The 21065-nt window shown below is 42.2% G+C and overlaps 1 protein-coding gene across 1 annotated transcript in view; it reads right to left on the bottom strand.

Moving 5' to 3' along the window:
* Positions 1 to 21065, bottom strand: part of Chsy1 (chondroitin sulfate synthase 1) — a 60227-nt gene that overhangs the window by 29154 nt on the left and 10008 nt on the right. The window contains exon 2 of the mRNA XM_038313719.2: positions 15496 to 15991. Coding sequence (XP_038169647.1) covers positions 15496 to 15991 — 496 coding nt within the window. The remainder of the gene's footprint in view (positions 1 to 15495; positions 15992 to 21065) is intronic.

Below are 21065 nucleotides of genomic sequence, written 5' to 3'. Positions count from 1 at the left end.
CTAAGGAAATTCTACAAAATATGTTACTGTCAAGGTCATCAAAAATAAGGAAGCCTAAAACCCTGTCACATCAGGAAGAACCTAAGGGGGACATGATGAAGTGGGTACACCCTGGCATGGTAACCTAAGTCTATGCCCCAGCACTAGGGCAGCTGGGGCAAGAACCACCTAAATCCCAGGCCAGTCGGCTAAATTTGAAAAACAAAAAAAAAAACTATCAATATGTAAATAATTTTTACATATTTTTATTTTTCTACAAATCTAAAGCTTACCACAAACTAAAGTTTCAAGGGCTAGAAAGAGTACTGACTGCTCTTCCAGAGACCCTGGCTTTGATTCCCAGCACCCACACGGCTCATCACCATCAAAACCTTCAATCCTAGGGGATCCAATACTCTCTTCTGGCTTCCATGGGTACAAGGCATGCACGTGGTACACATGTAGGCACACATTTGCAGGCATGTAGGCAAAACACTCATAAACAAAAAAACAAAAACTTTAAAAATCAAAAAAACTCAAAGTTAATCAAACAACAAAAACTCTATTTGTCATTCTCTAGTGTGGCCTCAGTTAGAAGAAACAGCACAGTCTGGGACACGTCAGAAAAACTCTTCCCAAGCTGGGCATGGGGGCATGCCTGTAACCCCAGCCCCCAGTACATGGAGGCAAAAGGGTCAAGGTTAACTTTAGCTTTTAGAAAGTCTAAGGACAGCTTGGGTTATAAGAACCTATCTTCTTAAAAGGGGGCAAGGAGAAGGGGTTCTGGAGAGATGGTTCAGTAATTAATAAAGGCTTGCTGCTCTTCCAGAAAACCTGAGTTTGATTCCCAGCACCTATGTTGGGCAGCTCACAACTACCTACAGCTCCAGGGAATCTAACACCTTCTTCTGGTATCCATGGGTACCCACATACAAGTGGCATACACACATGCATGCACACATGCACATACTATTAAAAAAATACTCCTCCCCATGCTGTACCTAGATGTGTTCAATAAGACCTAGAAGCAGGGCCCCCAGTAACCTTTGCTTTGGGGTTGGGGATATACCTCAATGATAGAACTTGTCTAGCATGTACAGGACCCTGGGTTCTACCCCAAGGCCAGGAAAGGGAAGACAGAAGAGGCACAGTGTGATGCCTTGGGAAGCAAGAGTATTGTGAGGTTAAGGCAAACTTGAGCTATTTAGTAAATCCCTCTCTCAAAACAAACAAAAAAATCAAAACCAAAAAGTCCCTAAATGACTCTGAAACATGCTTAACTCTGGGGACACAGTCGCTCTGGTTTTTGACAGAGGACATGGGAAGACCTTGAGAACAGATGAGGCAAAGTCTGCTGGTCTGGGGCCTACACTGTAACAACCTCTGCATTATTCAAACCCGACAGTAAGAATGGCCACTGTCAAATGCTCATTGTGAGCCAGGCACTTTAAACAACACACTTGTAAGGCAGAGGTCCTGTTATTAGAGATGGTGACTTCTGCAAGAGCAGCCCTTGGCCCCACAGCTTCACAATGGGGTGATGGAGCCTCTCTATTCTTGCATTAATGAAGGCTCCTTTTATGGATAACATACTTCTTTTACTTCCTAAGACTGCTGTGACAGCTGGGTATAGTGGCACATGCCTTTAATTCCTGTACTTGGGAGGCAGAGGCAGAAAGATCTCTCAGAGTTCAAAGGCCAGTCAGGGTTCCATAGAGCTCCACCTTGAAAAGATGACTGTAACAAATCACTACAGGCTTGCTGGCTTATAAAACCCAAATACACAGCAGGTGCTGGTGTAAGCAGATCTCTGTGAATTTGAGGCCAGCCTGTCTACAAAGCAAGTTCAGGGACAACAAGGACTACAGAGAGAAACCCTATCTCAGGGGGAAAAGGAAAAAAAATTAAGCAATATTTGAGCACAAATACAATGTTATATGAAAAAGAATGCGATCATTATAGTTAAGGCACAGAAGAGCTAAACGTGACTTCTCTGTTAACAAAACCATCTGAGTAGGGCCAGAGAAACAGCTCAGGGGGCAAAGGTACTTGCTGCCAAGCACAATGATAGAAGTTTAATCCCTGGGACCCACATGGTGGAAGGAGAGAACCAACTCCTGGCAACTGTCTTCTGACCTCCACATGTATATTGTAGCATGTACATGTATATGCAGTAATTAAATAAATAAATGTAACTTAGAAATTGAAATAAAAATAAAAGACATTTACCCATAAAAATATGCTTTACAACAAAGGCCTAACTGAACCAATTTCATTATTGTCTCTGGGATATTACAGTGACTTCTGTCTTTCTGGTTGAGGGCCATTTAGAAATTTTATTGATCCACTTTTTAAAAAGTGACTTCAGCAATCTGCTGCCCAGCAAGCCATAGCCTACCAGGGAGCACCTGTACATTCCGACTCAGGAATCTTTGGTTTACATTTGCTAGTCTGGGCTCAGCAGTGCTGCACACTCATCATGTGGGTACTTGCAATGTAGTGATATGTCTTTTTAAAGAGGGGAACGAATCCCTGGGTGTGCTGGACAAGTGTATGGTGTGATGCTAATGACCAGTTAAGGGACAGAACTTGAGAATAAAAACATCTTGCCACAGCCAAGGGACCACTGGGCCACAGATGGCTGGAGATTAGCGCCCAGAGCCAAAAACTGTGTGGTAGGTATTTTACTCACACTATTCCCTGGCCTTCCTTAAAGATGGGGTCTTAGTGTGATGCCAGGCAGGTCTTGAATTTGTGATTTTTCCACCTTTTAGTAGCTAGTACCATAGGTGCATGCCTCTGTACCTAACATACTATGAAATTAGATGTTCACATAGACATTTAAAATTTTTATTTATAATATTTTTTATTTCATTTTATGTGTATGGCTGTTTGCTTTTGTATGTCTGTACCACATTTATGCCTGGTGCCCATGGAGGCCAGAAGAGAGCATCAGATTCCCTGGAAGAGCAGTTATAGACGGCTGTTAGCTGTTAAGTGTTGGGAATTGAGGCTAGGTTGTCTTAACCACCGAGTCATCTCTCCAGCCTCCTTATAATAATTTAGAGTCACATGGTCTTATTTAAAATACAAACAAACAAACAAACAAACAAACAAGTGACTCCCCCCATGAGACTGCATCCGTCTCCAACAAGCTTCTTCAGGTTCTCTAAGTGGCATATATTGTTTTAGGACTGAGTCTCTTGTCTTTCAGCATTTCCACAGAGAAGTTAAGAAACGGTGATTGCCAGGCTCTGCTGTCACACTGCTATAGTCCCCATGACCAGGGCAGATGGCACATTGCTTTTACATAATTTGACAGTGGTGCACACTTAATCCCAACACTTGGGAGGCAGAGGCAGGCAGATCTCTGAGTTCAAGGCCAGCCTGGTCTACAGAGTGAGTTTCTGTACAGCCAGAGCTACACAGAAATACCTTGTCTTGAAAAAAATAAAAACAGGAAAAACAAAAAGCTATGCATATTTGAATTACCTGTTTGTGCTCATATTTATAGTCATTGTACTCTAACAGAGCAAACAGCATCCCAAATTATTACAGTATCCATCTATAAATATATACCAGGACAGCAAGCCTTCTACTGCCTTTAATTAAATTACATTGTTACAATTAAAACTAAGTTTTTGTTTTTTTTTTTTTTTTTTTGAGGGAAAGGGATCTAAGGACAGTGCTTAAGACCTCATGCTTATCAGGTAAGGCTCTACTACAGAGCTAAGCCCTCAGCCCCCAAGTCGAAAGTCTAAAAGTAATGCAATATTTTTCTGGTTTTGTTATTGTTTTGATCAGGAAATAAATGCCAGAAGTAATTGCACAAATGTTTTATCTCCACAGTGGCAGAGGCCTGCAAGGTTAGCATCCCCCCCCTCTAACTCTGTGATGTCAGCAGGGGATTAGCATCCAATTGGTATGTGAATGCTGAAAGCAGTTTGCTACCCAGGAAAAGGGTTGGCTGTAACGGTCCCATTACACATTTTTACAGTCATGACATGGCGCATTATAAGCTTGCTCAATGATAAGCTCTTTATGAGAGCTACAAGGTCTGCAGCCTTCTAGAACAAAGACATCTTCTGTCTGCAATTTCCTAGAAGTCAGTAAGCTACAAATCACATCCTGTACAATATCCACTCAGAGGATCCAGTCTTGTGTTGCTTTGCCCAGTTTCTCAGAGCACAGAGCAGTCCACAGGACACAAAAACTACAACAAAATCCCTTCATTTTCAGTTAGACGGCTCTTCGTTCTAATTGCCTTCACCCCACCTGTGGGTGCTACTCATGTAGCAGTCCAGGCTGTCCTCAAACTTACTATGTAGCTAAGGATGACCTTAAACTTCTGATCTTCCTCTACCTTCTAAGTAGTGGAGGCATCCTCCACCACTCTGGACTCTAACTTTTTAAATTTTAAAATAATTTCAGAGGGGCTGGTGAGATGGCTCAGTGGATAAAGGCACTTGTCACCGAGTCTGATGTCCTGAGCTCAGTATCTGGGACACACGTGGTAGGAGAGAACCAATTCCATGGGTTATCCTCTGACCTACACACACACACACACACACACACACACACACACACACACACACACACACCATGGCTGGCATACATATACGTACACACAAAAATGTACTGAAACTATTTCTAATTACAGAGCTGTAAACAGAGAGGCACACATCTCACCCTGTTTTGCATCCTACTTAATGAGAAACACATCAAAATGAGGAAATTAACATTCAACCACCACTCGTCAATAAGCCGTAGACTCTGTTCACAATCCACCAGCCTTCCCTTCCATACCCCTGTCTTTTCCACTCCAGAGTCCCTCACTGAATGGCGTCTTCATGTCTCCCTTAGTCTATACTCTGTTTCTCCATCTTTCCATGACCCTAACACTGGAAGAAACACTGGTCAGTGTCTTGGAGGAAGTTCTATATCTTAGTTTCTAGTTTAGTCTTGATTAGTCTGGGGTTACAGATTTAACATTAAGGAAGAGCTGTCCTCACACTCCATCACATTGGAGAGACTCTAACATGAGCATGCCTTCCCACTGTGACTCTGCTGGTGGATGCTGAACTCACAGTAAGTCACTTTGCAACTACTTAAACATGTAACAACTAGTAACACAGATAAACTTTAAGTTACTTAGTAGCTAGTCTAAAAAGCTGGGTTTTCAGAGGGACTAACAATATATCATGTAAACAAATATTTAGTTTTAACTTTGTGGTGGTACATCCCTGTAATACCTGCCCTGAGAAGGTGGAGGCAGAACTGGGAATTTAAGCCAGCCTAGGCTACATGGTGAGACCAAGTGTTTGTCATCCCTGTGCCTGACGTCTTCTCATGCTGTCACTCAGAGATTACTAATGTCCTTCATTTGCACTCGTTTTTATTTGGTCTCACAATGGTTAGCATGGCTCACAGAGAAGAAAGGAATGTAAATAGCCTTATAAAGCACAGCCCAAGGGGAACATCTGGTGCCGTGTCTGGCTTCCCCCAACCCAATTATAGGTAGTACTTAAAGAAAAACCAGTCAACTCTTTCTGCTTCTCAGGACAAAGGTTAAATTGGAATGCCAATAAAATATTAACCTCTACACAGTTCCAAAACACCACTGGCTCCTAAAAAAGTTATCTAAGTATAAATGGATGACAATTCCTGATCGCCTAGGGGTCTAAGCATCATCAGTGAAGTACTACAGTACACAGGGAAATCCCATCCAGCAAGATCCAGGTTTGGGATTGGAGACTGTTCCTCCCAAGTGATTGAAGCAAATCTCCTGTAAGGTGCACCTTTGATAAATTCTAACCTGGTATGAGATCTAAAGACAATCCCAGTACTTGAAATACACACACATATACAACACCTTCATTAAACAGAGTCCCTCTGTTGCACAAGATTGAGACACATCAATTTACAACACACTTCTAAACCTTAAGCAATTTTACCCAATTTCCCTAATCCAGGCAACAATGCTTTTACCACGAATACTATACTGTCAAATTCATCTTTGCCTTTGTCCCCTCACTTGCTATGCTAAATATAACAAATTAATTTACTAATCAAGATGATTAAATATCAGAACTAGAAACTTAAACTTGCTGTTGCCATCTGGCCTCTTAAAAGTGGGGAAGGTTCATAGTTACTTTGTTTGAAGCAATCTAAAAATGTACTTGCTTTAACAATACATATACTAAAATTGGAACATCCCAGAAATCCAATTATCTTTAGAGAAAACAGACCCAGACTGAAAAAGCCCTTTACAGTGCACCCCTAGTTCATAGGGCTCCTCTCAACTGCTACACAGCTCTCCTAGCTTCCCGGTGCCCACTGTAGTGTTCTGTCCTGGTTACTGCTCATTTTTCAAGTAGACACTCTGAAGCACTTTTCCATATATGAATAGTTCATTTCCATGTTGATAAGAAATCCTTAGAATTCAGGGACTACTTTATTCCTATGATCTTAAAAATGACTTTGAAAACGTATATATTAAAAGGTAAGTTATACATTCTGCTAGAAGAATTAGAATGTTAACACCTGTGATTTCAAATTAAGGCTAAAAGAGTCTATTCTCCCTCCTGTTAGTGTGCTAAAGAACGTTCTTGTCAACTACACAGAACAGTTGAATAGGAAATGATAACCTTCCAGTAATAAAAGTGACTAAGAAATAAAGCCTAGAACACCTGTAACACATATCTGCCAGACTCAAGAATCATGAAGACATGTGCCAGTCTGCCTTTCTCACAAGCATAATCCACTATCCACCATTTCAGATACACTACTGAAGATTTACCTTGAGAGCAAATTATAGAGTCAAAGCAATTAACAGTTCTAAGTACAGCTCAAGAAGAGGGATTCCAATCCAATGCTGTTTTTACAAACCACAGTCAAAAACCTGTTTATACACATCAAACTCTGTATCGCTAGAGCTCTCCGGGAATGAGTTCTGAATGGTTGTGGTCCAGTACCCAAGGACACCAGGACCAGCCCTCATCTCACAACCAACTCTTACCCTGCTCGAGTCACACATCATCACGATCCCTAAAACCATCCTCCTTCGGGGGCAATTCCTACACTGTCCCAGTCTGAAGGAACTCAGGTTTGGGGAAGTTAGGTAACTTGTTTCACAAGACCACACAGCTAAATGAGAAGCACTGTGATTCAGGCCCAGGGCTATTTATGTCCAAAACCCTCCCAGTCCTTGCCATGCTTCAGTTTCTGTGCTATTCTGGCCTCTCTATCCACCACTTCTCATGCTAGCCATTTTGCTGTCGTAAGACATACACTCTGCTGTTTGCTTCTTATGCTCGAGCCTATTCCTTCCCGAGTCTAAGAGAGCAGGTTGTCTTAGTTACTGTTCTATTGCTGTGAAAAACCACCACGACCAAGGCAACTTATAGAAGACAGCATCTAACATGCGGCTACGGTTTCAGAGGGCTGGAATCCAGGATGGCAGAGCAACAGGGCACCTACATCTCTGTCGGAGGCAGGGAGAGATTTGCAAGAGAGTCCTTTGAAATTTCAACGCCCTCTCTCAGTGAGGCACCTCCTCCAACAAGGCTACATTTCCCAATCCTTTCCAAACAGTTCCACCAGCTGGGGCCCAGGACTCAAACACATGAGGTGATGGAGGCCATTGTCATTCAACCACAAGGATCTCTGCTGTACACCAGGTCCCCAGAACAGAAGAGGTCTGAATTTATTCTTTATATGAACATGTTGTAACTCACTGCTCAGAGTCTTCTAAATGTTTAGGGCACAATTGAGTTCTTAAAATACAGAGATATTCAGAATAATGTAGCTAAGTGAAAAGACTTTATTTACGCTGTGAACCCAGCATCCAATAAAAGGATATGAAAAGAGAAGAGTAAATCATCAAAAACTTCTGCCCTCCGTAAAAGTACACAGAGCACAAATGAAAATGCCCAGAAGTAGCCTTTTCAGGACTCTGAATTTTACCTAAATACCCGAGTAATCCAGGGAACATTCACACACGCGAAGCAGCAAACTTGTGCAAACAGTGAGCTCTGTGGTCTTGGAACTTACTCTGTATCTGATTCATTTTCCAGATCTACTCTAGCCTTGACTATGACCAGAGTGAAAATGAGCAGCCTGCAAGTCCCTGGAGGGGTCAGAGAGTGTCATGGATTTTCCTCAAACCCACTCTAGAGCTAGAAAGATGCCAATGGCTAAGAGCATTTGTTGCTCTTTTAGAGGACCTAATTTCAATTCCCATACCCACAGTGGCTCACAACTGCCTATAACCTCTGCTCTAGGAGTATCCAATACCCTCTGCTGGCTTTTATGGGCACCTGCACTTGGATGCACATAACCACATACAGACACACATGCATACACATAATTAAACACACCATTCCCACAGAACTGTCATTATTTGTCCTGTCCGGTAGGTTTCCTGAAAGACTCCATTCTACAAAGCTGTTTTTATTTAACTAGACTCTGAGCTTTCTGATCGCAAATAGCATCTTTGGCTTAACGTAAGGGTGAAGAGACAGTATTTGCTCCACACGACTATCACGCTGCCCACTGCACAGCTAATAGGCAACAGACAGACTAATGAGAAAGCTTTTATAAAACAGGGGCAGTTGCTTGGCATGGCAGCATATGCCTTTAATGCCAGCACTTTGGGAGGCAGAGGCAGGCAGATCTGAGTTCAAGGTCAGACTGGTCTACAGAGCAAGTTCCAAGACAGCCAGGACTACAGAGGGAAACCCTGTCTTGAAAAAAACAAAACAGGGCTGGAGAGATGGCTCAGTGGTTAAGAGCACTGGCTGCTCTTCTAGAGGTCTTGAGTTCAATTCCCAGCAACCACATGGTGGCTCACAACCATCTGTAATGAGATCTGGTGCCTTCATCTGGTGTGAAGGTAGCCATGCAGGCAAAACACTGTATATATAATAAATAAATCTTTAAAAAAAACAATAACAATAAAAAAGAGAGAGAGAAAAGAAGAGAAGATAAAAGAAAAGAAAGAGGGGGCAGTCAAGGGGCTGGAAAGATGGGTTAGCAGTTAAGACTGCTTGCTGCTCAATCATAAGGACCTAAGTTCAGATCACAGGACCCATGCAATAACATTCACACACATAAATAAAATAACCTTAAAAAACAAACAAAAAACCACAAGGCATAGTGGCACATGCCTTTAATTACAGTACTCAGCACTCAGAAAACAGTGAGTTCGAGCATAGCCTGGCCTACATAGTGACTTAAGGTGGACAGAGCTACATAATGAGACCCTGTCTCAAAAAAGAAAAAGTGTGGGGGGGAGCAGGCAAGACGGCTCAGTAGCTGACAATGCAAGCCTGATAATCTGAGATGGATCCCCATAGCCCATAGAAAGATGGACCCATAAAATTATCCTGTGGCTGGTCCGCACCACTCACATGCCTTGGCATATGCTCTTTAATAATAATAGGGTTCCAAAAGAGACTTTGAAAAGATCCCAAGAACACACTGGAAATCCAGAAGAGCAGAACCACGCACGGGCTGTGCACATCCTCAGGGAAGTTCTTGTTTCTGGCTGGCCATGAGGCTCTGCAGTTTTCAATTGTCTGATAGGTTTGGGGCATGCATGGACTTATGTGTGGGCAATCTCCTCAGCAGAGTACAAGACTTACTGGTTCCAGAGCCCTGAGCAGCTCTAGCTGAGGCCTGAACAAACCAGGTGTGGCTCATCAAACACAGCAACTGTTACAAGATTAGCTCTGAAAAGTCATCAGACAGCACTGGCATTCTGAGTGAGGGACAAACTGATTTCCACAATTAGCACACTTAAGAATAAATGTCTAATTTCCACCAACATGCAAATAAATAGGTATGGACAGTCCATACACAGATGTTTGTAAGGAGATGCTATTAGAGATAAGAAATTATTGCTTTTTTAAAGAGCCAAACAAATTCTGGAGTTGAAAAGTACAATACCTGAATCGAAAACTAACAGATTTGAGCAGGCAGAAGAGCCACCAGTGAACCTGAAGACAGGTCAGATACCCTGTGCGAGGAAAAGAAAACAGGATGAACTAAAACCAACAGAGCCTAAGCCCTAAGGACACGCACATGGGAGTTACAGAAGGAGAAGACACGGAGGGAGCTGGGGAAGGAAAGAAGGAACAGTTACAAAAACATGGCTGAGAAATTCCCAAAAGCAAGAAGAAACAGACCATTCAACCAAGAATCTTAACAAACTCCAAGGTTGAACACAGACACCATACACTGTGGAGAGCCAGAGATTCTCAAAAGAGCAGCACGGTAAAGAGACATCACATACAAGGGATGCTCAGTAAGGCAGAACAGAGAGGCAAAACTGTAACAAAGGCAAAGATGGAACTTTACCATGTTAAAAGCATCCATTTGCCAGGAAAATTGTAATTAAAAAAATATGCACCTAAACTGGATGTAGTGGCACACGCCTTTAATCCCAGCACTCGGGAGGCAGAGGCAGGCAAATCTCTCTGAGTTTGAGGTCAGCCTGGGCTACAGAGCTAGTTCTAGAATAGCTAGGACTGTTACAGAGAAACCCCGTGTCGAGAAAAACAATAACAAACAAATAAAAAAAAACAGAAAATTTGTTCAATATTTTGTGTGTGTTTCATTTTCAATAATAAATAGAATTATATAAACAAACAGTAACAATAACAACAACAAAACCCCAGAAGATTTGGTCAATATTTTTGTGTGTGTGCTCATATGTACAGAAGCATGTTTGGTATAGGTGTACATGTGGAGGTCACAAGTCCATATGTGGTGTCTACTTTAATTGCTTTCTTTTATTTTATGCTGGGGATCCAAACTCAGGTTCTTATGCTTGCAGACAACTCTTTACAGTCTGAACCATCTCTCCAGCCCCTGTGAACATTTAAATTAAATCTGACAGATCTATAGAAACATAATTCACCAATAACAGAAGATATATTACTCTCAAGCACATATGGAACATTCTCCAAGATAGGCCATATGTTGAATCATAAAGTCTCAATGCATTTAAAATACCAAAACTACACAGAATGCATTCCTAACCATAGCGAAATGGAATTAAAGGGTCCACAGGGCAATGGCTGGTCTCACTTTCTCCATTTTTCCCTTTTGCCTTACGCTACTCCTACTCACTGCTGATGTTGTTTTCTTACAGTAGCCTCTGTGTGTACATGTGCTTGACTCCCTAAGAAAAGATTTTATCTGGGCGGGGTGCATGCCTTTAACCCCAGCACTCAAGAGACAGGTGGGCAGATCTCTGTGAGGTCAAAGCCAGCCTGGTCTATAAGAGCTGATATGTCTTCCTATAAAGACCATCAATGATTTTTGTCTTTCCTTGTACTATTTTTAAAGTTTATGAGGAGTCATACTTAATTTCTCACTGTTTCATGACCATATGTTTATGCCACCCAAGACAAGTTTTTGATAAGAAGGTACATAACAGCTTCTATGTGCCATCTCTGTAAGGATGCCCTGGGGTGGCGATTCAGGAGGGGACGCAGTGGTTCAGACGTGGGGAGGGGCTGCACTCAGAACTGTGAACTCTGACTGCACCAACTACGAAAGCCAACAAAACCTTTAAGGCTGTTAGAGCCCTCTTCATCCAAACTCCTTTCTTCCCGCTTAAGTGCCCATTAAAATAACAAAAGGGTCTGGGTGCCTCTAAGTTACTTGTTTAGTTTGTCTGGATATTTAAAAAAAAAGTTCCTATTTTCTCTAATGGTACATGTTAACCAAACAGTTAAAATGAATGTTCTATGGTCAACTTTCTTCTTGTTCCCTCTTTTAAGACAATAATAGTCTATATATATGTTTAACTAAAACAAGTAACTTTTGCCAACTCTTCAACAGTACATCTCAGCAATTTGAGGGAAGTGCCCATCCCATGTGAAGGGCACCAGATTTAACCAGCATTTAAGCCCCTAGACCTGTTCTTACTTTGCTTTAACTTCTCTGTGAAACTAAAATCATTTAAAAATCAAGCGCTTAAAAGGCGATTAATAAATACCAGCAATAACAAACAAAAAATAAGCTTAGAAATAAATCCAAGTTTTGGCTTTGACAACTGTTCCTCATGAGTCATTTTAATTACACAGCTATTACTGGAGAAATTACTTCTACTTCAAGGCAAATTTTCTTTAAAAAAAATTACTCCTCTGGCTAGCCTTACAATAGAGCAAAATAAGTACCTTCCACGACTCAAAGCTTAACATAATTATCTTACAGGAAGTTTAAGGAATCTTGCCTGACTATTGAACATGGAATCTCTTAGTGATGGGGGAAAGGTGCAGGTATCAGGCAAGCTAATCGAATGGCAAACGTTCCAAATATGTATGTCTTAAAATGAGAATGAAGAACTATTGGTAAAAGGGTGAAATTTTAAACACAGAAAAACACAGGCTAAAAGAAGGAACAATTCCTTAAAATACTACAAAGATGGGCTGGAGAGATGGCTTAATGATTAAGAGCATTGGTTATTTGCTCTTCCAGAGGACCCAGGTTCAGCTGCCAGCAATCACATGTCAGCTTCAGTTCCGAGGGATCCAACTCTCTCTTCTAGCCTCCATGAATGATGTATAGGTATGGAGCGTAGATGCACACAAAGGCAAACACCCACACACGTTAATTAAAAAAAAATTAAAAAGGACAAGTCATCAAAGAAAGGTTATGTTAAATTAGATTTAGGCACACAACTGGCCAGTTTTAAAAATTCTACAATTCAGTGAAAGCAAAAAGACAAAGCGCATAGTCTAGAAGACACTGCTGGGAACGAAGCACACAGTCTAGAAGACACCGTGCTGGGAACGGAGCACACAGTCTAGAAGACACGGTGCTGAGAACGAAGCCCTTGAACAAAATCCTAAAACAGTATTCCATCCGAAACATGGGTCAAAACTGTGTGAACAGGTCACTTAGAGAAAACAGAACTCTCAGCACAGCGGAAGGAAGGAGAATCTGGCACAGACCCAGGAGAGGGCCAGGCAATATAATCTAGGAAAATCAGTGTCGTCATAACGCATTTAGAGAACTACAAAGCAGCAGGAACACTCCTGGGGAGAGTCACCTGTGGCTGCTGTTACTACCCAGCTCCCTAGACCAGGAGGGAAACACCAAGGAGAGGGGCTTACCTATCACAGCCTGAGCCAGTAAGGCTATTTAAAAGGTGTAAAGTCCAAGTGTCCATGACATCTATGGTCACAGGTACGCCTACCCATGCCATTTGCAACATTCATGTCTTTCAAGTCCTGGAACTCTAGACCCCACTTTACACCAACAATTTGGCACTGACTTTAAATCAAAGTTCTTGCTCTAACTCAAGATACTGACTTTATCCAGTATTACCAGATATTAATGACTATATCAAGATACAATTATTTTTTAATTCTCATAAAAGACCTGGGCTGCAAGGAAATGGTGGCCAAAGCCTGAAATCAGGGAGTTCTAGGCCAGCCTGCACTCCAAAGTGAGACCCTGTCCTCAACCCACACACAAAAGAGTTGGGCATGGTAGTTTATACCTGTAATCCTCACACTGTGGGGGCAGAAGGCAGCAGTTCAAGGCGTCTTAGCTATAGAGCAGGCACACCGTCAATCAGCCTGGGCTACCAAGGAGACCCTGTCTCAAAACAACAAAAAGCAGGCTTGTCCTCTAAAATGTCAACAAGACAAAGCATTCCAAAATATACAAAGCATGAAGTAAGTCATGTTATAACTAATTAAGGATGGAGAATATGCAGAAACACTGCCAGCTGTAATCTACTTAACACAACATGAAATACTTAAGTGGCTCTTGTGATGGTTGAGATGAGAATGCCCCCACAGGCTCCTATGTCTGATGCTTGGTTGCCAGTGGAGCTGTTAGGGAAGACTGAGAAGTGTGGCCTTGTTGGAGGAGGTGTGTCATTGGAGGTCAGCTGTGAGCCCATTTTTCCTCTCCATCTACCTGCTGCTTATGGACCAGCTACTGCTCCAGAGGCAAGCCTGCTTGTTCCACCGTCTTGTTCATGGACTCAACCTCTCAAACTATAAGCAGTTAAGTGATTTCTGTTATAAGCTGCCTTGGTCATGGTGTCTCTTCACAGAAACAGAACAATAGACAGACAGCTTTCCTCACTGTAAAATTTCATGACAAAAGAAATCTCCCAGGCCTGGTGAACAACCACCAGGCAATGGAGGCAGGCAGACAGAGGCTAAGGCACATAGAGACTAAAGGGCTCCCTCAGATCATATTTTAATATTTAAAATACTAATTTCTGCTCATTTATAATTAAAAATTACACAAACACCATTCCTGTATATTTAAAAATGTCTGCTTCCCTAAAATTTTAAGCGGAAGTAACAAAATGACCGGAGAACATTTAAAAGCAAGTTGTGGGTCAGCAGAGGCAGGCATGGGCAAAAGCATGGCTTCTCCCTCAAGTGCTTCGGAAAAAGCTAAGAGCTCACATAAGAGGGCATGTTCTTGTGATGGGCAAAAGGCCTAGCAGTTCCTTCTGCTCTTCATAACTACCAACAGTTGACCAAACCGAACACAACAAATTCATGTCATGCTGCATGTCTTAGTTTCTACTGCTGTAAAAGACACAATAACCATGGTAATTCTCATAAAGAAACACAATTAGTTGTGGTGGCTTCTTAGAGTTTAGAGTTTAGTTCATTACCATCATGGTAGGAAACAAAGCAGCATGTAGGCAGACACAGTGCTAGAGAAGGAGCTGAGAGTTCTTATATCTTGACTCACAGACAACAGGAAGTGGTCAGAAACACTGGCCATGGCTTGAGCATATGAGACCTCAAAGACTGCCTCCATGATGACACATTTCCTCCAACAAAGTCATAGCTACTCAAAAAAGCCACACCTCTCAACAGTGCCATTATTCCCTATGAACTTATGGGGGCCAATTATATTCACACTACCACACTGCTGTTGTAAGATCTTGAAACTACAGGTATAAAACAGAAAAGTCCAAAAATTAACTCACATCCCCTTATTAAAAAGAAAATATCTGCAAGAAGATTCCCATAAAGATTTAATGTGTTAAAATAACTGAGAATTGCATGCCACCTAATATGAAGAGCCAGGGGAAATCAGGGCAATAAGAATTCAAAAAAATTTTAAAAAATGAAGGTCAAAACATATACTAATAACTTATATTAACTTTAACCCTAAATAGGCTAGTATTGCTAGCTTCCTATGACTGACTCAGAACTCAAAAGGCAAAATTGACTGTTTTTCCCAGGTAAAGAATTCTGCTTGGCTGAGCAGTGGTGGCGCATGAGTTTAATCCCAGCACTCGGGAGGCAGAGGCAAGCAGATCTCTGTGAGTTTGAGGCCAGCCTGGTTTACAAGAGCTAGTTCCAGGACAGGAACCAAAGTTACATAGAAAAACCCAGTCTCGAAAAACAAACAAACAACAACAACAACAAATAATAATAATAATAATAATAAATAAAAATAAATAAAGGAGAAAAGGAAGGGAAGGAAAGGAAGAAAAGAAAGAAAGAATTCTGCTCTCACCTCGTATGACCAAACACACTGCACGCCTGCAAATCTCCGAACACATCTTCCCACCTCGACATCCTCATGGGTGGTGTACATTTCCCGGAGACACTTGCCAATGTGTGGTGCCATTCTCCGAAGCACCTCCCGGCTCAGAATCACACCAGGCCCTCCCATGCAGAAGTTCTCCCCAGGCTCAAGGGCCAGCTTCCCCATCTCTTCTGTGGTGCCCAGTCCCGTCTGCCCGAGAAAGAGGGGCTCGCTGCTATTCAGACTCCTCAGGAAACTCTCCAGACGATCTCCTTTGATGTAAACGTCATCATCTGCTCTCATAAACCATTCGTATTTGTCCAAGTAGTGGTCATGCATGTACTTGAGCATCATGAAAGACTTCTTCTGGGGCGGATAGGAGTCATCCACACCCCGCAGGGGCACTATCGGAATAGGTATAGTTGTGTCTGAGCCCTCGCTAGAGAAGAACTCAACTTTCCCAGGAATTGTCTTGGACCATGTTCTGGAATAATAAAAATAATAATAAAATAGTGATTAGAGAACAGTTATTTTCAGAAATGAATTTATCTGCTTATTCTGAATTCCTGTGTGACTGCTGTTTGCCCTCACTGTGTATTACAAAGCCCAGGTTCATTTTCAGAAGAACCATAACTAAAGGAAGGGAGAAGTTTTAAAGGATCATTAAGTTCTTGTTACAGCTGAAAACCAAATTGTCAAGGCAAAATCTAGGCTGTCAGGTCAGCTTCTGGATTTCATCACCTTCTACTAGCAGACGCCTCAGCTCTATCAGGACGGCTCAGCAGTAAAGGCACAAGCTGCCAAGTCTCATCACCAACCTGAGTTTGATCCCCACAGCCCACATGGCTGAAAGAGAGAACCGATTCCTACAAGTTGTCCTCTGACCTCTACATGTGTGCCATGGCATGCACATGCCCATATACACCCTCAAAGTAAACAAAATGAAAAAAAAAAATAAATAAATGTGAAAACAAAGTCAAATTTCCCAGCCAACAAATCCTGCTGTGAAGCTCCTCAAGTGCCGACCAAGACAGATGCAATGGTGAACTGAAACACAGTTGCGAGTCACGGAGAAGCCACCAACCAGACATTGTCAGACGGGCACACGTGTGTAAGCGATTAGCATTAACATGTTTTGAAAGAAAGGAGCATACAAAGGACAGCCAGAACAGAGAATGCTTCCTAAGGCAGGTAAGTCAGGATGCTAAGGCTGACCCAGGGTGCAGAGGACAAAAGAGTTTTCTATGTGGGAAGATGGAGGAAAACTCATCAGAGCTAAAGGTGGGTCCACCAGCAAGTGGTCCTCTACGGTATGAACGCCCTGGAAGGCACCAAAGAGAACACCGCAGAAGAACAGGAATGTGCACTGGGAAATCTCCAGGTGTGGATTCGACATGAAAGAAGCCAGAGGTATAGGTCTGAGTTTTAAAAGGAGCCGCTTCAGGTCAGACAGAGGAAGGATCCGTAATCAATGAAATGGAAACAAAGTATCCAATTATGAAGAATTAATTTAAGGTAATCATAATGTCCTTTCCCTTGTTTGCATACGGCTGAGAACTTAAGTAATTCAGCTGTAACCACTCATTTATATGGTCTACTTCCAAAAAAAAATATGATCGATAACAAAACAGAGGCTGTCTTTATCTGGAGTTACTCCACATTTCAAAATATATGTATAGATTTCACCAGTCACACACCCCCAATCCAAATATCCAAATGCCTGCCAATCTACCTGCCACTGGTAGAATTGAACACTTCACTCAAAGCCTCATATTTTATAGCATTTGATTTCCACACTGGAGATGCCGAATTTGTAGTAAATTTCCCGCATGATGGTGTACACCTTTAATCCTGGCACTCTAGAGGTAGACGGGTAAATCTCTGCAAATTCAAGGTCAGCCTGATCAACATAGTTAATTTCCAGGCCAGTCAGGGCTACATAGTGAGACCCTGTCGAATGTGAGGCAGGGAGAAGGAAATAAAATCATGAACTATATAGATACAGGATAGTGGTAGAGTGCTTGCTCAGGACGCGCAAGGCCAGAAGCTGAATTCCAGTCTCGCTGTCTCTGTTCCCTCCCCCCAGCTTCCAAGTGATATTGCTCTTCATAAATTTTAATTTACTTAACCAGTATAACTGTATTTCTACAGTGAAAAGATGACTTGAACCAACTAAACCTGTTGATTTCATTGTTTAATTAATAAAGAAAACTGCTTGGCCTGATAGGTCAGAACATAGGTGGGTGGAGTAGACAGAACAGAATGCTGGGAAGAAGGGAGGTGAGTCAGATGCCATGAAGCTCCGACCCAAGATGGACATAGGCTAGAATCTTCCCAGTAAGCCACCCCTTGTGGTGCTACACACATTACTAAATATGGGTTAATCAAAATGTGAGAGTTAGTCAGTAAGAGACTGAAGCTAATGGGCCAGGCAGTATTGAAATGAATATAGTTTGTGTGTTGTTATTTCGGGTGTAAAGCTAGCCATGTGGGATCCGGGCAGGATGAAAAGCAGGCCTGCTCGCCCCATCACTACATAAACCTACATAATTTTTAATGGAGATTACTAGGAGAAAAGTATCATTAAAAAATATTCTAGGCCAGGTAGAGGAGTACTCCCAGTGATCAAGAGATTGAGACAGGAGGATAGCAGGCCAGAGGTCAGTCTGGGCTACTTAGGGCAACTGCCTCAAAATAATCATCATCATCGTCTCTGGGGAAGCAGTACAGAAGTCGGGAAATTGGAATTAGAAGAGTTAGAGGCATGGCAGATAAGACTTTCACACTTCTCTACAGTTGGGAGACTTGAAGTATCACATGCTTGTATTTCAGCAGATCGTGACCACAGCCAAACATCATCCTAGCCACCTCTAAGTGCACACACAGTTCATAGTGTTCTGCACTCAATGCTGCATGACTATCAGCACCGTTCAGTGGTGTGGTTAATGTGTGCTGTCTTTCAGAGGACCAGGTTGGGGTCCCAGCACCCATATACAGCAGCTTACAACTGTTTATAACTCTAGTTCCAAAAGATCCTCTTCTAGCCTCTAAGAGCACCAGCACATATTGACACAAATATACATACATGTAGAGACTCAATATATACACATAAAGTAAAAATAAATCTGTAAAAAAAAAAACCAATATAGTTATTCATGGCAACAAATGGCTATAGTCCCTACTCAGAGGCAGTGGTAACCAGGACCACTTCAGACAATGAGTTTGAGATCAGCCTGGATGGTAAAGTAAATTCAGAATAGATGAGCTGTTAATGTAAGGAGAAGCTGCCCCTACCTATAAAGGGATAAGTCCTTTCGCACATGCCTACAACATACAGAATGTATGACAATCTACAGGAACTCTTGTGATGTGATCACGTGAGCAGGGGAAACCACCTCCCTCCCAGCTCTCCTCTAACCACAGGAAGCCAGTGTACAGATCCCTTTAAGCCAAGGAGCCCTGATTCTGTTCCCCTTACACGCTAATGCTGGGGCTTGTTTTCTTTGGGTCACAGTAACTCTGAAAATGTAAATAACTGCAATGCTTGGCACATAACAGAGATTAGTGAAGACGTGGAATGAAAACTGCCCCCTCCTATACGGCAAGTGGCTTACAGATGCTGTGTGTTGTGTTTGCCAAAGCACAAAAATCACTTCCAGATGAGCTTCACACAACTGTCCATCAGCCCAGACATACTTCCTACAGTTCCCACAGAAGAAAATCAATTTACTCAAAGCACAAACAAGAAAACAATTATTCAGAGGGAAAAGTCAGAGGCTCCATGTGTTGACACACACTATAACTGTGGTGCTCATGAAATGTAACTCAAAGCTAAATAACGCGCAACCTCTTAGGGCGGAATGTAAAAGGACAATGAATAAAAGCCACCTAAGTCTGCCTGTCGCTATCAGCACGCTGTACGCCTCTACACTAAAATGTGACCACTAACACAGACCAGGTTCAAAGTGATACTAGAGCAGTCAATTCCAGAAGTCAGGAAGATACTGGAGAAAGAGGGTATTATGGGAAGAGGCGGCAGCTAAGGTGACTCCTGTCTTCAAAGAAGCAGCTTAAAAGAGACAGGCACTCTGTCGTGCCTGGGCTCTGGAGTGCACTGCTGGGAGTCCTGACTGCACTCTCAGCACTGCCTCAGTGTGACTAATTAGAGAAGGCAGAGGCTTGCGAATAAAATAAGACAAGGAAAGAAGCAAGAGAGAAAGGAAAGTGTGCGCTGAACATGGACGAGTGAGATTTAAGACTGCACTGCAGTGACGGCAGTAAGAAAAGTGCATCTCACATCTGGCTAAAAACAGAAACCCAAGTCATGGACCGTGTAAGAATTGTGTTTAACTCCCAATTTCAGACACTGTTTTAGGGCAGAATTCTAATAAGAATGTAAATTTTAAGTGTTTTTAGTTACGACACTAGGTTCTTTGATATTAGACTAAAGATCAAAATTCATTTCTGCCTGGCAATGTTTCCCAGTGCCCCAGGCAGAATACATGCAGAATGTACTGGTAACACAGCCATCACGGATGCAATTAATGTCCCAACTGTGACTTGAAATGGTGTAATTTGTCCAAGAAGAGAAAGCAATTAATTTTAAAAACAGACAATCCAACCTCAACCCCTCCTTAAAAGCTCCTCTGCGTTTTCAGTCACCCCACCCAATTATTATCCAGTCCTTTTTAGGTAAGGCAGGGCAAGCCTCATGTTGTCTTTTCTATTCTAATTGAAGGGTGGTTTGAGGAAAATCTTCTCATGAATTCTTTGCAAACCCTCCAATCTTAAGAAATTATGATCTTTTCAATTAGGGTTCCACAAGTGAGTGTATTCTGGAACATAACTTGATTCACTATCCGGAGGGAGGAGGAGGGAAACACATTCATAATTCCACATTGAAAGCAATGCTACTGAACAAGCAAGCCTGCCCTCCTGTGATCAAAATAGGTCAAGTTCTGAGATTCTCATAAGCAAATGTGTACTTGGCCATCAACACATTTGTTGCCTGGAGCTCTCAATGGAAATGACAGAACATTTGCAAAGGTCCTTGCCAGAAAGCTCAATTTTCAACAGACTGAAACCCAACTCTTTTTACAGCCCAGATAAGACAGCTGAAATGAGAGAGTGCCAAGGAAATCTCCTATTTCCCCAAGTTTCTAAATGCTATCCCCTGTACCAAATTAAACCTCAACTAAGAAACGCAGCTGGACAGCTGACAGCTTGGCCAAGGAATGCCTGTGTTGAGTTAGGGCTTTGTATGCGTCTCCACTTCTAGGCAATATCATTGTAAGAAAAACTACATCTACAATGTAGACATTGTCCTGGGTAAACATCCATAACATATGCCTAAGTTTACAAAGCAGGCCACATAGGCGAAGAATGCAGCAAGTGGTAGAGTGTGTGCTTACAAGTGTAAGGGCCTGGATTCTACACACACACACACACACACACACACACACACACACACACACACACAGAAATCAAGAGATAGGGAAGAGTACACTTATATATCCTCGCTTACTAAACACACAAAAATCATGTACAACTTGGCCCCA

This window comes from Arvicola amphibius, chromosome 12 (assembly GCF_903992535.2).
Source record: "Arvicola amphibius chromosome 12, mArvAmp1.2, whole genome shotgun sequence".
NCBI classification, from domain to species: domain Eukaryota; kingdom Metazoa; phylum Chordata; class Mammalia; order Rodentia; family Cricetidae; genus Arvicola; species Arvicola amphibius.
This window is presented reverse-complemented; position numbering and strand designations above follow the sequence as displayed.